At 43.8% G+C, this 15,581-nt stretch overlaps 1 protein-coding gene across 1 annotated transcript; it reads right to left on the minus strand.

The window, feature by feature from the left end:
* Positions 1-2,122: 2,122 nt before the first annotated feature.
* On the minus strand, positions 2,123-15,024 carry tmem65 (transmembrane protein 65). Its single transcript, XM_080484316.1, has 7 exons — positions 14,384-15,024; positions 10,926-10,970; positions 10,466-10,533; positions 10,314-10,368; positions 6,541-6,583; positions 6,118-6,223; positions 2,123-4,656 (listed from the first exon to the last, which is right to left on the minus strand). The coding sequence occupies exons 1-7, from the start codon at positions 14,604-14,606 to the stop codon at positions 4,543-4,545; spliced, it is 654 nt and encodes a 217-aa protein (XP_080340442.1). The 5' UTR covers positions 14,607-15,024; the 3' UTR covers positions 2,123-4,542.
* Between the last annotated feature and the right edge of the window lie 557 nt (positions 15,025-15,581).

Genomic DNA, 15,581 nt, shown 5'->3' on the forward strand with positions numbered 1-15,581 from the left:
GGCGTTCAGTGCGCGTGCTTGAGTGAGCATCTGAGTTTCACTGTCAGAGACAATACGTTTGCACCGATCCATGTGTTTTCCCCTCCATGTTGGTTTCACTGATATACAGAAGAGTTTTAGGGCAACTGAAGAAAAAAAAAATTCGGAGGCTAAAAAAAACCAAAAAACTTTCGTGGCCTCAGAAAAAGTCGAAAATCAAAGTCGAGATTTTAAATTTTTCACGGAGAGACGTCTGTCCATCCCTCATCATTTCCCGGTAGATGTGAATTCACATTAAATCACTTCATTGTGACTATATCGGGTTGCTTACTGCTTATGGACGTGTGATTTTACACAGGATTAATAAGAACATTTAAATAAGCAGCCCGGGATCCGTGTCTTTGTCCTTCGTACTCGACGAACTTCCTCTACAGAACCAGACAGCAGGCTGCTCTGTCTCTTCTGGTCCTGGTTCTGATGATCACTGTGTTCCTCTACAGAACCAGGCAGCAGACTGCTCTGTCTCTTCCGGTCCTGATACTGATGATAACTGTGTTCCTCTACAGAACCAGGCAGCAGGCTGCTCTGTCTCTTCCGGTCCTGATACTGATGATAACTGTGTTCCTCTACAGAACCAGGCAGCAGCTGCTCTGTCTCTTCCGGTCCTGATACTGATGATAACTACACCGTGTTTATGAGCGACATTCTGTCTACATTTCATCACTTCATTAAACCGCCTGATATACATTTTGAGGAAGCAGTCAGACGCGCTGGCAAGTGGAGGGACGGACTTTTTTTTCCACCGTGAAAAAAAAAAAATCTCGACTTTGATTTTTGACTTTTTCTGGGGCCACGAAGGTTTTTTTTTTTTTGTAGCCTCGGATTTTTTTTTTTTTTCTTCAGTGGCCCTAAAACTCTTCCGTACTGATACTCTGAGGGTACGTTCAAATTGTCCCTCCTATAAGGATATCATGATAAGGACTGTCTGAATTCTCAATAAGGAAAGGAGGCTTGTTGCTTCCTTTAGAACCTCCTAGAAACCACTGATGCTTCCTTTAGAACGTCCTTTAGCATAGGAATCACTGATGCTTCCTTTAGAACCTCCTTTAGCATAGGAATCACTGATGCTTCCTTTAGAACCTCCTTTAGCCTAGGAACCACTGACGCTTCCTTTACCAAAGGAGACCAGCTCATGCTGCCCCACAATTCCTTGGGGCGACAACATTTAAAGGGACCCGCTCAACCCAGCGTTCAGGGAAACTCACGATTTCGGAATAAGGGAGCAGATCATGTAAATTACCGATGCAATAATCTGCCTAGAACAACTTTAAATCATCTAAAACCCAAATACGCTTTTTGTAGTTCATTTTCAGAAACTTGTAGTTCAGTTTTGAGCACCGATTGAACTGTTTTGAGGTGAAAGTTTGGTTTTGCAGGAGGCGTCTAAGGTCTTCTGAATGTGGCTTGAGAATCGGGTTTTGTGGTCAGTTTAGAGAAAAGGAGAGCAACTTTTGAGAAATGTGTCTTTGCAATCGGGAAGAACTGTAATCCACAACTGAACTGACTGAATTCACCTCCAAGCCATATCCTCGCACGCAGTTATTTCACTTTGTTAAAGTGACAGAAACCTTTTCCTCATTCAGGCGTATAGCTACCGAAATACTTAAACTTAACTTGGCTCCCACAGTATATCGTTAACAACTTTGTTTTTACAAATATTCACATACTCAGTGTTGGACCTGCACTCCACAAAATTCAGACTGATGTCTGGGTTTTGTTGATATAATAAAGCTGTTTGTGTATTTTTATTTTTTGTTGTTTTGCTAAACTTAGAGAGAAACTGCATTCACTCAATTGCCATTATAAATTTAGTCTTTGAATTTAAAGACTATTAGTCTGCATTTACATTAATTCTGTGGTTTTCCATGAATAAATATGCATTACAAGCTTCAGTATTAATCAGTTAGTTTTTTAATCTGACGACACTAATAAAAAGCGCATTAGTTTAACCCTGCTCAAAAAACTCCATTTTTATTAGAAGTCATTGATTTCACTTCCCCTCCTCCTACAGTTAATCCCATTTCAGAGTGAAAACAGACAAAAGGCCAACCAGAGATTAAAAATGTCGTCTGACAAACACTCAAAGATTAAACACTGAGTTTATCTGTTTCTAGGAGGCGGATGTGGAGGGAAGATGAACATTTCATACGAGCAGGAGTACAAAGTCGATCAGTTCAACGGTGCATCAAAACAGGCAATTTACATTTAATTCACTATTTCAAGATAAAAACATTCCGTCTTTTAAGTCTGTTGCATTAAAAAAAAATCTTTTTCTAAATCCAGGAGTCAGTAATTGTAAACAAAGCTGAAAAAGATGGATTATATATATTTTTGGCAATGGATTATTATAATGCATTATATTTCTAGGCGCCTTTTCAAACCACTCAAGGTCGCCTCACAAAAGTTAAAAATAAATAAATAAATAAATTGACTGATCAGAACTGCAGACCAAGTAAACCGATGCAGATTATTTTGTATGAACGGCATCTTGGCTGCCGGAAAACCTTTCTAATCTGTCACATATTGTTCTCCTATAAAATGAAATCTCTTGGATTAAAGTCGGCCTGGAGCTTGAAATACTTCCTGTTCTCCACTTTGTTACGGAACAGTTTGGATAAATAAGGCTGTAACTTGATGCATGTTTGGATCTCTCCAGACCACAGACACTCTTCATTTGTCAAGATATGAAGTTATGACATATATATCCTGCAGCCCATATGCAAGTCCCCCCCCCCATCCCCCATCCCAGCTGAGGACCCGGGGACGGCCCCTCCTGAGCAGACAGCCTTATCAAAAGCCTTGGAAGCATTCATCTCCCCCTTCTTTGCTCCCGGGGACCCGAGGCCTCGACTCAACTCCCCTTCTGACCCGACAACAAGGAACTTCCCCAGAACCAGATGACAGCGCCCGGCGTCCGATCTAGGGTTGCCAACTCCCTGAAAAAAAAAAAAAAAAAAAAGGGACGCCTCACTGGCAGGGCGGCCGACTCGATTGCGTTCATCGTTCCTGGTGTGGTGAATTCTTTTTTTTTTTTAGCTCTTTTCTGTGTGAAACAATATTCTTACCATCTGACTTGAACCTGAATTTTACTAGATGAACATTATTTGTGATATAAACACATTGAAAACAATTTATTTTTATTGCAACATACCAAACTGAAGAGAACAAAATCAGTATTTCTTCTTAAATAAAAACCTGTCCTGCTTCCTGGTTTGCTTTCCAATTTGCTCGTTGGAGCAACACACTTCAGAAACAATGAAACAAGCCAGGGAAAGGGAGGACAGACTTTCTTCACTTTTGCAGTCTTTCCCAGGTATGGGGACACGTTACTGTAGGAAAACCATTAGAAAGGGAATTTTTGATGATATGTCCCCTTCAAGTATAAAAACTGTTTGAGTTTGTAAAATGTTGAAGCCAGCAGTGTCGTGTCGTGTAAACCCTCCTTTCCACCACTTCAGCGACCGTCTAACTTCGCAGACGACTTCTTGAACCGAGATGAATCCAGTTTGTTTTGTCAACAAGCCCCAAAGCAAGTAAACACCCGTATGAAAGTCAAAACGTGTTTTTTTTTTAATCCAGGAAACTGCTCAGACTGCATTCACATGTTAAGTAAATAAAAACGTCACTGTCCTACACAACTGTCGTGCACCGTCCCCAAACATTTCCAAGTCTGAAAGGAAGAAACCTAAAAGGTGGAATTCGGTGCACGATCAGTCAGGAAAAGCCTCCATTAACCCGTTCTGATGAAACGCAGGACGATCCTTTTGTGAAGCTCAGAAATATCTGAACCTGTTGATGCTGTTGCACAACATTCATAATCTGTAGTAAGAGTCAAACGTGCAAAAAAAAACAACCAACCACCTTGATTTTGTAACGTGCAAAATGGTCTCCACACTTTATGACTGAACACAAATGACGTGTTTGTGCGGCATTGAACAGATACGAATAAAGTTTGATTGGTGGATCTAGCAAGCAAAGCAATAATTTAAAGTAACACCGCCACCCGACGCCAAACACATAAAAGAAAAAAGTAAAGTTGAAACGAAAACACCGGGAGTCGTGTCGACAACAGATTTTAAAAAGCGACTCTAGTTTTAGTGTGTCGCTGGTGAAGGAGCAAGTTGAAGCTCCTCCGGACTCAAGAGGAGCAAAAGAAGTGACAGATTGTGTTTTAAAAGGGAAATAAAATCAATAATAATAATGGCTTGGATTTATAAAGCACTGAAAGCGCGTACAGAAGCCATTATTCATTCACACCGGTGGTGGTGATCTACGCTGTCGCCACAGCTGCCCTGGTGCTGCCGCCATGGTGAGTCTCCGGCCCCTCCCACCACCACCAACAATCCATCACCATGAGGACAATTCACCCGAACAATGGAGGGACCAAACTGAGACACTTCAAACAAAAAAAGTGATTAAAAAAGAAGGACATCTCTTCTGAACTTCCACACACAGGATGAAAATGCCGACGTGCGGCGGAGCAGCAGCTTCCTTCTCCGCTGGTTAGGACGACGCGTCGCTGCGGCTCCGCAGCTCTTTGTCCTTTTCCTCGTCGCTGAAGAAGAGCAGCGGGAACATTCCCAGGAGGCAGCCGATGGTCACTCCGATGGCTTTACCCTGCAGACGACAGTCATCAGTCCTCCCTCATCCTCCCTTTCTTTTCTCTCGTCAGAAAGTTTGTGACGTTGGAGAAAATAAGAGGTTTCCTGGACGATGAGTCTAATTTGTTCGCCGTGTTTTGTTGACGATCGCGATCCGGCAGCTTTCTGTGGTCAAACACTGACACCCAGTGGTCCGTGATGGGAAGTACTTTTTAATAAATATCACACGAGCAACTAAGAAAAAGTTCAGCAAATACCGTATTCTTTTTTTAAAGAAAGTTTAGCACTATTATTGCTGTTTCATTAAGAAAGGGACGACTGTAGAACAGGAGAGAAGGAACAAGAGTAGAACCAGCAGAACCAGTCTAACTCATTTTTTCACTTTTTTCGATTATTATTTTAAGTCAGATTAGACATACGAAAGTTGATTTAATAGTTTTTTTACATTACAGGACACAAATACTCAATCCTACAACTCGGGATTAACATACCAGTATTTCCCTCCATTACCTGGATTAACATACAAGAGGCCTGGACTACGAACCCTGATCAACATATCCAGGAGCTCGCTCTGTTTCCTGGGTTAACTTATCCAGACACGACGATCCTGATCACCGTTAATATCAACTAGCAGGTTATCAACTCGCTGGTTCAACCCAGACCTACGTGTGGGCGTTCACCTGAAAAGGGGCGGAGTTTGCAGCGTCTGACCAATCACACACACACACAGAGAAATCCTGCAGCGCAGTTTACAGATTACTGAAGGAGAAATTATCCTCTGAGATTATGAAGAATTAAAACACATCCTGCTGCTGCAGCCAAAGCCTGAACATTCTTGACTTTTTAACGCATAACTTGGTGAGATTATACCAGATTAAGTCATCAGACTATATAAACGCTAATCACTGTTTCACTTTATTATAGCAGAAACATGTCGGACTGAACCTCCTCACTGCTCTCCTTTTAGTTTAGATTTTACCCCCCCCCCCCCCCCCCCCCCATTGTTATTGACTCATTATTCCAGATTAAGCGTCGTGGAGCTAAACAGACTTGGAATAATTCAAGAACAAGAACAAAAACATCCTTCAAAGCCTCAGGGAGCAGGATTTATTTGATCATGTCTAAAGGGTTCCATCCCTTCCTAAAAACTCTTCTTGTCCTTTTACGCTCCTCTCTCCAGCCGTGCACCAATCAGGACCATCTAAGAATGAGCGGGTCAAATTCCAAGAGATCTGATTGGTCAGGAGGCGGAGCTTTTATACTAGTTTACCTCTGATCTAGACCATAATCAGGTCCGGAGCAGGTTAGAGGTTAACTAAGCTACAACGGTAATTTACCAGGTGAGAAGTGAACCAGCGTCGCGTACGGAAAACAATAGTTAATCCCGAAGATAAAACCAGAGTCAATCCTGAAGTTAATCCAGAAGAGAAACTGGAGATAATCTCGTGTTGGATCAGCCTGATGGGCGGAGTCTCACCATGTGCGAGCTCATCCTGGTCTGCCACATGTCGGCCTGTTTGGGTGTCAGATCAGGAACCTGCATGCCCAGCCTGGTGGCCAGCGCCTCCACGTAACCTGCCAGCCTGAAACCACCGCAGCAGATCACCGGTCAGAGGTCTGATGAGCGGCTGGCGAAGCTCAAGACAAAATGTGGCACAAATCAGAAAAACTGCAGAAACTCCAGACTGTTTGAAGAAATATGAACAGTGTCAGAATAAATGTCGACAAAAACATTGATTATCAGTGAGACGTTACACACACCAGCGTTCACCTTCTCATTCTTAAGTCACCACAGGGACGACACAGGGACCGCCTGTTCGTTCATCAGAATCACTCCTTTTTAACAATGTGCTGCGGCGGCGCGTGTGGACACAGAAAACAGATTACTGGTGCTTCTTACCCGAGACCGGCCAAGTCCGACACCATGTTCCCCCACGCAGCGGCTGGAACCAAGCAGAACCACAAAGCGTCAAGGAACACGTCACAGAGGAGGAAACATTCCATCCATTCCTGCAGTTTTACTGCATTAAGTGTGTTTACAGCCTGGAAATTAGGAAAATTATGCTTTGGCTTGATTATGTGGGGGATGGTTCATGGTTTTTACTTTATTTTACTCCAGTCAACAGAAAAATAGATTTTTCAATTTTCACTTTATCTCCCTCTGTAAATAATTCAATTAGGATTTAATGTTGATTAATGGTGCAGCGTTACTGTATACAGGAGAACATTTCTACCGTGTACTACACCCTCACCGGTAAGGGTGGAGAACATCCACCCGTATTGATCTTTGTCAGGTCTGATGGCCACATGAGGCTCCTTCACCTCCACATTTATTAGGAATACATTGAAAGTTACTTTAGGAAAACAACAGCTTTGCTTTTACTTTGCAAAATACTTTTTTTTCTCCCCCCAACAATGTATTATTTTTAGCTTTTACGACACACAACGCTACAACCTCTCAGACACACATATGTGCTTCTGTTTCTTCACAAAGAATGACAAATTACTAAAGTGTACAGAGATTTTAATAATTCCAAGAAAAAAGAACCAAAAAGGTAAAAACAAAAATAGAAATAAACTCAAGCAAGGTACAGTCCCACGTCCAATATCAGTCTCAAGAGTCCTCCTCATTACGGTCCTCGGATAGATCCAAACGTTCCACACAGGTGATAAATGGATATATTCCATATGGATTCAAACAGGTCAGTTTTTCCTTTCAGGACATATATAATCCGTGCCAGTGGCAGAATTGACAACATCTGTTATCCCATAATCCAATACTTGGATTCCTCCAGTTCAGTTCAATCAGCTTGTAGTATACCCATGTCAATAAGCAGCCGTTCAGATTTTATATATTTAGTATGTTTGGGATAAATTCCCAAAATAAAAGAAGTAGGTTCCTGAGTTAAGCCTTTTGTCTTTTAATGTTTGAGTCAGTGCATCCCACAACGAATGGGTTACTCTACATTCCCAAATGCAGTAGAACAGTGTACCCTTTTCTTCATTACACTTAGTACAAGTGTCTGGGATGTCAGGGTGGTACTTATTCAATTTAACTGGAGTGACACAAACTCTCATCAACCACTTCTATTGTAGGATTCTTAACCTCCAGTTAGTTTGTTTTGGGGCTTTTATACAAACAGAATGTCATTCTTCAAGAGACGGATTTATTTCTAGGTCCTTCCTCCACGCCTCAAGTTTAATAGTTGAGTTCTCTGAAGAGTTTGACACCAGTAAATGATAAAATTCTGCTCCTGTTTCGAACTGTATTCAGTGATTAAGACCTCTAATTTAGACTTGAGAGGTTTAAAGAGATTTTTTTCCCTAATAGAGTTTCTAAGTTGAAGCTATTGAAAAAAGTACTTCCTATGTACGCTAGATTTATGTTGAAGCCTTTCAAATGACATCATATAATCTGAACCTGCAGGATATAAATCCAGATTTTTTTCTCAAACCACTTAATGCCCATTGTCTAAACGTTGCGTCTGCTCTGCCTGCTTTTAATTCTTGATCGTCTGAGCTGTGACAGAGTGACCGGTTCCTTCATAAACCTTTTAGCATTCTAACACACTTTAAACATCTTCTTAACTATTGGATTCCTAGTTTTCTTAAGTAAGTTTAGCTCACGAGTAAGAGAAACTATATAGAGGTAATGAGGGGTTCAGGAGCTTATTTTCCATTTCTGTCCACTGGGGGGCGTCCTTTGTACTGAAATGATACCTGAGGGACCTGAGCTGCTCTGCCCAGTAATACCACATTATATTTGGGCATTTCAGTCCTCCCTCACCATAAGACAAGTGGAGTAAGGTCAACCTTATCCTCGCTTTTTGGTTTTTCCACATAAAACTTAGTATCAGCGTTTTAACCTTCTTGAACCACTCAGTTGGGGGAGGTAAAGGAACATTTTGAACGATGGACAGCAATTTCAGAAGTATGTTCATTTTGTAAATGTTGATTCTGCCGATCAGAGACATGGGAAGAAGCATCCATCTGTTAACGTTACCAGTTATTTCTTTAGTTATAGACAGAGCCGGCCATTAGCATTAGCAAACTAGGCGCCTTTAGGGCTCCACGGACACTAGTGGGCCCCCAAGAGCAATTAACTAAATATATATAGATTACTTTATATTTTTTGCATGTTTGCCTGATGATTTCTACATGATCAAAGATATATTACTGTACAACAACACAATTTTAGTTCAACAGAGTGCTGCTGCTGCTGCTGCTGATGTAGACCCAGTGATTCTTCCTGCCTCTTCAAATGTCAAAGCTCTGCTGCGCCCCCTGCCGTGCAGTACCACTGTGCATCCAAAGCGGAGGTGGAGGCAAAACAATGTCACAAAAAAGGACATATCCTTCAGGTGCAGAGAAAAGAAAGAGCAAGAGAGTGGAAGAGGAGAAAAAATGCCCAGATAAAGGTAAGTGTTTCTGGGGAATAAATCCGTGTCTGAGCCCGAGCTGGTGAAACTGTTTGTGCACCTCCGTAGCGACGTCGTCGTAGAATCTCACCTTCTGGTTTTCGGACAATATTTCCTTCTTTACTCTTGCGGCTCTCGACACCATAGTCCTACTGCCGATAGTCGAGAAACGTCATCACCACTGTTCTCGGCGGTGCGTCGGCGTCCAACCCGGTGAGCTCTCGACGCCAAAGGGTTCCGGTTTAAAGTGGTATCCAGCGCCTCGGGCAGCTCGCGCTCCAAAGATGCGCACGCGTCAGGACCCTCGGCGCCCTCGGGCAGATCCACCGGACGGAGGTTGTTGAGTCGGGACCTCGTTTCTCGGTCAACCATTTTCTCCTCAAGCTGCTCGTTTCTTTTCCCCGGCCTCTCCACCTCCACCTTTAATCCACTCTGACTGTCCTCCACAGCAGACGGACGTCTCTCCAGGTCTTCTATCCGCTCCGTGCGTTCAGTCATTTTCTTTTGGGTTTCCACTATTGCTTGCATAACATTGTGGAATCTTCCAGAAAACTCAAGACTCCATCTTACGTATCCCCCCCCCCCCAATATTCCTTCCTTAAACAGATGCAGGGGGTCAGTCGGTGCCGAAGTTGCCCCAGTAGCTTCGCTGGTTTCTGCGTGAGTGTCGGCCGTCTCTTTAGTGGCGTCAGCTTCCCTGCTTAATGTTAGCAGTTGTCTCCGTCACCTGCGGTGGTCCAAAGTCCATTAATATGGACGGTGTGGAAGACTTTTCCATGCCTTTACTGGCAGGCATCTTTGCAGGTCCGCGTTCACCGTTCGGAGCGTAATAGAACCTCGAATTAAAGGATTTATCAGGAGTCTGTCGAAGAGCAGGAATGAACGTGACCTTTCAACCCTTATGAAATACTTTTACTAAATCCAATTATGTTAAAGGATTAGAATTTGAATTTTTTTGCATAGTTACTAGACGCTGATTGATTGAGAGCAGGAAGGTTATCAAGTGACCACGATTACGAGGTTTTATTCAGATAAATGAATATTGAGTAGGATAAAGTTTTAGCTCCGCCCCTTCACATCAGTCCCGATTTTTCTTGTGGCCCGTTAGTCAAGGTGAATTATTATTAATGTCCTGGCCGATTAATCAGGAACCTGGCTGATGAATGTAAATTCTCTGCTGGATCATGTGGCTGTTGTTTGAAAGGTTCTGCAGGTGGAGGATGAACTGTGTATTAAAGTCTCAGTGTGGCGTTACCGGCCATGGTGGAGATCCCCAGAGTGACGCCGATGGAGAGTTCGATCTGCGTTCCCTGCAGGAGACACAACAAAATCCATCTTAACACACTAAACAATCCAAACCTCTGGACTAATTAATCTTAAATGAGCCTGAACCCTCCCCCCCCTTACCGCTGCGATCATGATGGCGTTATCCAGGAATCCAAATCCAACAAACGGGAGGGCGTTGTGGAACAAAACTGTAAAGCAACAAATAAACAACACAACAAACACATGAGCGGAGGTTTCCTTTTAGACTTGTTTGACTGTGTGGTCACGCAGTGGTGCAGTGGTTAGTCTCGCTTTGTCGCCTCACAGAGAGGAGGAAACCGGTTCTGACTGAGAACCGGTTCCGATTGATCAATTCGATCAGAATCGTACACTTTAAATGTGTTCGATTCTTCTTAACGATTCATTTCCCAGCACGAAGAATGGTGTTCGTTCTGCCATGACATATATGATGTCCAATCTCTGTGTCGGTCACTTTATTTGGCCAAAATTCAGGATGGCTCAAATTGAGTATCTGATCGACCTCCGAACCCCCCCCCCCCCCCCCCGCAGGTGTGTGTGTGTGTGTAGTTTAATCTCTTACCGTATCTGATCTGGGCTGCAGTTAGCGACGGGGGCGCCACCGTGTCTGAGAAGGAAACACATCACACGCTTAGTTTCCATTGCATAAGACATTACCACTTTCAGACAAAGTGGCCGTAACATCTCTGGGGCCGTTATCGTTGGACCATTTGTCAAAGCCTGGGGAGGGTCGTCTGTCTGTGTTTCTGTCTGTGCTTCTGTCTGTGCTTCGATCTGTGTCCAAAGTGAGAGTTGTCAAAGTGTAAAAGAATTTCAATGTGAACCTGAATCTGCAAAAGTCGTCTCATGATCCGTCTGTAATTAGATTTTCAAATGTGTAAAAAAAATCTGCTCATCTGTATTAAAACATGTACATGAAGTAAGATTTGTCACTACGTTTTTAGCTTCACGTGCTGCAAATTCGGATAAATCACCAGTTACTTCACATTGGCTGTTTTTTTTAAATGTGAATTTTGCTAAACTTCTGCCGGACTCGTATCTTTAAAGGAGACATATCATGCTTTTAAATCCTTCCTTTTTACATATAAATCATACAGTTGTGGTCTATACAACGCGGAACTGCAATGCTTGGGTCTGAATTCCTCATTATTATAGCTCCACAGGCCCCTTTTCTACCCCTTTTCTGATGTGCTTCTGAGAGCAACTCGTTTTGGGGGGTCTCTTCAAATGCAAATGAGACACTTCATACCCCGCCTCCTCTCCAGGTTGCAGAGGTGACACTCGGTTCAACGTCACCCTGTTCGGCCATCTTTGTAGTTTGATAGAACAGATACAATTATCTAGCGGCGCAGAAACTTTATATTCACACATTATTTACAAAATGTCAACAACGGAAGATTTGTCCATCCAGCCATACATGTTGGAGCCAGAGTCGGACCCGGCGGAGCGAGATGAAATTGACGATGATGCACCTACAGAACAACGTCTTCATATGGATGTAACGCAATGGTGTGTTACTATATTTACACTAACTTCTCCATCCATGCCCACTACTACAATACTGCCTGTATTACAACGACTATTTAACACAGAAGTTACATTCTAATCTAAAACGAGCACACAGCGCTAACATATGAAGACGGTGCAACTGCTAATGCTAACAAAACAATGACAGGGACGTCTTATCATCACACTTTTTAGCGTTATATACAGCTTACCGAAGTGCTCTGTTCGTCGTCTCCATAGATAGAAGGAACTGACCGCTCAATCAGACCAAGTCTTTCGGCAAATCCTTCTTTATACTGGCGGAGGTTGCTGAAGCAGTCGTCCTTAAAGTGATTCGCGCACACAAAAATGACCTTACCCACAGATGTGGGTACATTTCTGTGAAAAATAAAACTCAACCAGGCACTTCGAAAAGGTTCTGATGCTGGGAGACGGTGTAACGAAGCTTGTGGGTTACTACATCCAACAACCGAACATTTCGACTTATCCTCTCGTAACTTCGGTTGGACTACAAAATCGCAGCGAGAAACCAAAATGGCGGATTGCTCGAAATGTCGATGTCCTAATTTGGCAGTTCCGCTGAGAATACTGTGACGTCATTGTTCAAAAAACGTAATAGAGAATAGAAAAATCGAAACCGATCGCAAAATATGACCAAAACAGAATATAAAGATATCAACGGAGCACCTGAAGAGACTACTTTGAACTTTTCTGTACTTCTAAACACTCTAAATATACAACAAAATGCATTTAAGGGCTAAAAAAAGTGGATTTAGCATGATATGTCCCCTTTAAAGCTTTAGAGCTTCTGTGTGGGTGGAGGCTCACAGGCTCCTTCATTCTGCCCAAACACGTGAAGAAGAAACCAGAACCATAAATTCAAGTTTCAATAAATTCAAATTTAAGTACCTGCCTCACCTGTCCAGGTGCCCTCCTCCTCTCCACCTTGTGGGCGTGGTTAAGTACGTGTCTAGCGGTACGTCTGAATTGTTCCTCCTAACTCCTTAACTATCGACTTTTCTTTAACCCTGGAACTGTTCTGTGTGGCGGCCATGATAAGGACTGTCTGAATTCTCAGTAAACAAAGGAAAGGAGGCTTGTTGCTTCTTTTAGAACCTCCTTTAGCCGAGGAACCACTGATGATTCCTCGAGAACCTCCTTTAGCTTAGGAACCACTGATGCTTCTTTTCGCAAAGGAGACCAGCTCATGTTCCCCCACAATTCCTTGCGGCGACAACATTTAAAGGGCCCCGCTCATCCAAGCATTCAGGGAAACTCAGGATGTCGGAAAAAGGAGCAGATCATGTAAGTTACTAAAGCAATAATCTGCCTAGAACAAATTTAAACTAGTGATGTCCCGATCCAATCGGTAGATATCGGATCGGGGCCAATATTGGTGATTTGTGAGTGATCGGGGATCGGCAAATCCAGCCAATCACCCCGCCGATCTAAAAAAAAAAAAAAAGCGCGGGCCGCAACGTCCCCTAATAACCAGAACAATCAGGGACTAGAAGCTCCGGTCGAGCTGCAGAAGCTAGAAGCAGGCGGAGCGGGGCCATAGACCTATAAAACTAGAGTTATATAGAGTGGTTTATGTGTTTATGTGCAGGAGTCTACTTCTACATTTCTATGTGGTCTGTCTTCTTCTGCTTTTTATTGTGTTTGGTGAGTCACAGCGCCCCTAAAGGCCTGGCATGTGTACTACATGCCCTGAAGCCTCGTGTTGAGCCGTGTTCATAGTGAGGTGTGGACGGAGGTTTGTTGGGAGAAGAACGGAGGACAAAGATAGTTTTTTCGTGGTGTGGATGTTCCCTCAGTTTACAACAACAACTAAAGAGAAAGAGAAAAATTCTGATTCAATAAGTGAGTTTTACTATAATTTCTAGGTAAACAAAGCTTCTGCCAATAGTGCTTTTAGCTTCAGACATCTTAGTTGCTCCAAAAATAGACTATTGAGTATCTTTGCAATAGTAATGTGAGTATCGGATCAGGAAAGTATCGGTATCGGCCGATACTCAATTCTGAAAAATCGGATCGGTATCGGAGGCAAAAAAGTGTGATCGGGACATCCCTACTTTAAATCATATAAAACCCAAATGTGCTTTTTGTAGTCCATTTTCAGAAACTTTACTTCTTTTCCCACCACGGTGGACGTCACTAACTTGCGCCGCCGTTATTATGACCTCACTAAGTGAAAGTGCTGTCTGACTGCCACACTAACGTGATCGCCTTTCATTAACTCCTTTAGGGAGCCTCCTGACACCTTTCCCTAACCCCGTGACGTCATCCAGGGAGTTAAGGTAAAGTCGATAGTGAAGGATCGAGGAGGGACTTTTCAGACGTACTGTTCATGCCCTCCTCCTCTCCACTTTGTGGGCGTGGTTTAGTACCTGCCTCACCTGTCCAGGTGCCCTCCTCCTCTCCACCTTGTGGGCGTGGTTTAGTACCTGCTTCACCTGTCCAGGCGCCCTCCTCCTCTCCACCCCCCACCCGGGTCACCCCGCCGTCTCTTACCTTGAGCGATGGCGATGGACTCGAAGCTCTGCAGCTCGTGCAGTAAACACGTCCTCTCCGCGGGGTGCAGCCGGTAGATGAACTCTTTGGCTCTCTTCCGGGAGTGGAGCGACTCCCGCGGCTCGTTCCTGCCGTGCGTCCCCATCCAGCGGCCCGAGGGCGCGGGCGCCGGGAACACGTGAGCGGCGGGTGTGAGCGCTCTGTGGAGGCCGATCCTCAGCATGCCGCGGCCGGTGACCTGCTCCAGTCGAGTAAAGTCAAGCAGCGGGGTTTGTTCGCCTCCGCAGAAGTTGACGAGCAGTTTGTCCTCCGTGAGAACCAGATGTTCCTCTTTCACACAGTTCCTCTCAAACTGGGCTTCAAAGTGAAGCACATGTCCTGATCCTCGTGCGGCCGCCGCGCAGACGGACTCATCGCCCCCGAAAGATCCTCTGGCTGCCGGCAAACTCTCCAACTTAGAGCCGGAGTGGCTCGACAAGAGGCGGAGACTCCCGACAAGAGCCGCAATAAAACACGCTGCTTCCTGCAAGGCACTTCACAATAAAACACGCTGCTTCCTGCAAGGCACTTCACAATAAAACACGATACTTCCAGCACTGACTGCCACAACAACACATTCTGCTTCCTGCACTGACTGCCACAATAAAACACGCTGCTTCCTGCATGGCACTTCACAATAAAACACGCTGCTTCCTGCAAGGCACTTCACAATAAAACACGATGCTTTCAGCACTGACTGCCACAATAAAACACCCTGCTCCCTGCACTGACTGTCACAATAAAACACCCTGCTCCGACTGTCACAATAAAACGTGATGCTTCCTGCACTGTCACAATAAAACACGCTGCTTCCTGCACTGACTTGCTAAAAACTGTCAAACAATTGGATTCACTTCACTACATTGATCCTGGAGGGGAACTGAATGTGTTTGTGAAATAAAATGCACTTCAATCTTTGCGGTCAGGTCGGTCCATCCTTCTCCGTTACTGAATATCTCTGGGTTATTTCAGGTTAATGCCACACGAGACAAACACAATATCAAACATGATTTTATTTACATAAATCTCTTTTTAAAACAAAAGGCAAAACAGACAGCTTTCACCTTTTAAAAAGCTTTCAAACAATCTAATCATCACAAGTCCTTCATGGCGACACGCTGTCTAATCCAATCATTCATTCTGGAGAGCTGAAGGGATG

The sequence above is a fragment of the Lipophrys pholis genome (genome assembly GCF_963383615.2).
Source record: "Lipophrys pholis genome assembly, chromosome: 17".
Taxonomy (NCBI): Eukaryota; Metazoa; Chordata; class Actinopteri; order Blenniiformes; family Blenniidae; genus Lipophrys; species Lipophrys pholis.

Excerpts from the sequence above, each read along its gene's own strand:
- tmem65 (XM_080484316.1), bottom strand. The coding sequence starts at position 14,606 with ATGCTGAGGATCGGCCTCCACAGAGCGCTCACACCCGCCGCTCACGTG. Across the intron at positions 6,224-6,540 it reads TCGGACTTGGCCGGTCTCGG|GCTGGCAGGTTACGTGGAGG; the intron begins GTAAGAAGCACC and ends CGGTGGTTTCAG. Across the intron at positions 4,657-6,117 it reads CCAGGATGAGCTCGCACATG|GGTAAAGCCATCGGAGTGAC; the intron begins GTGAGACTCCGC and ends TGTCGTCTGCAG.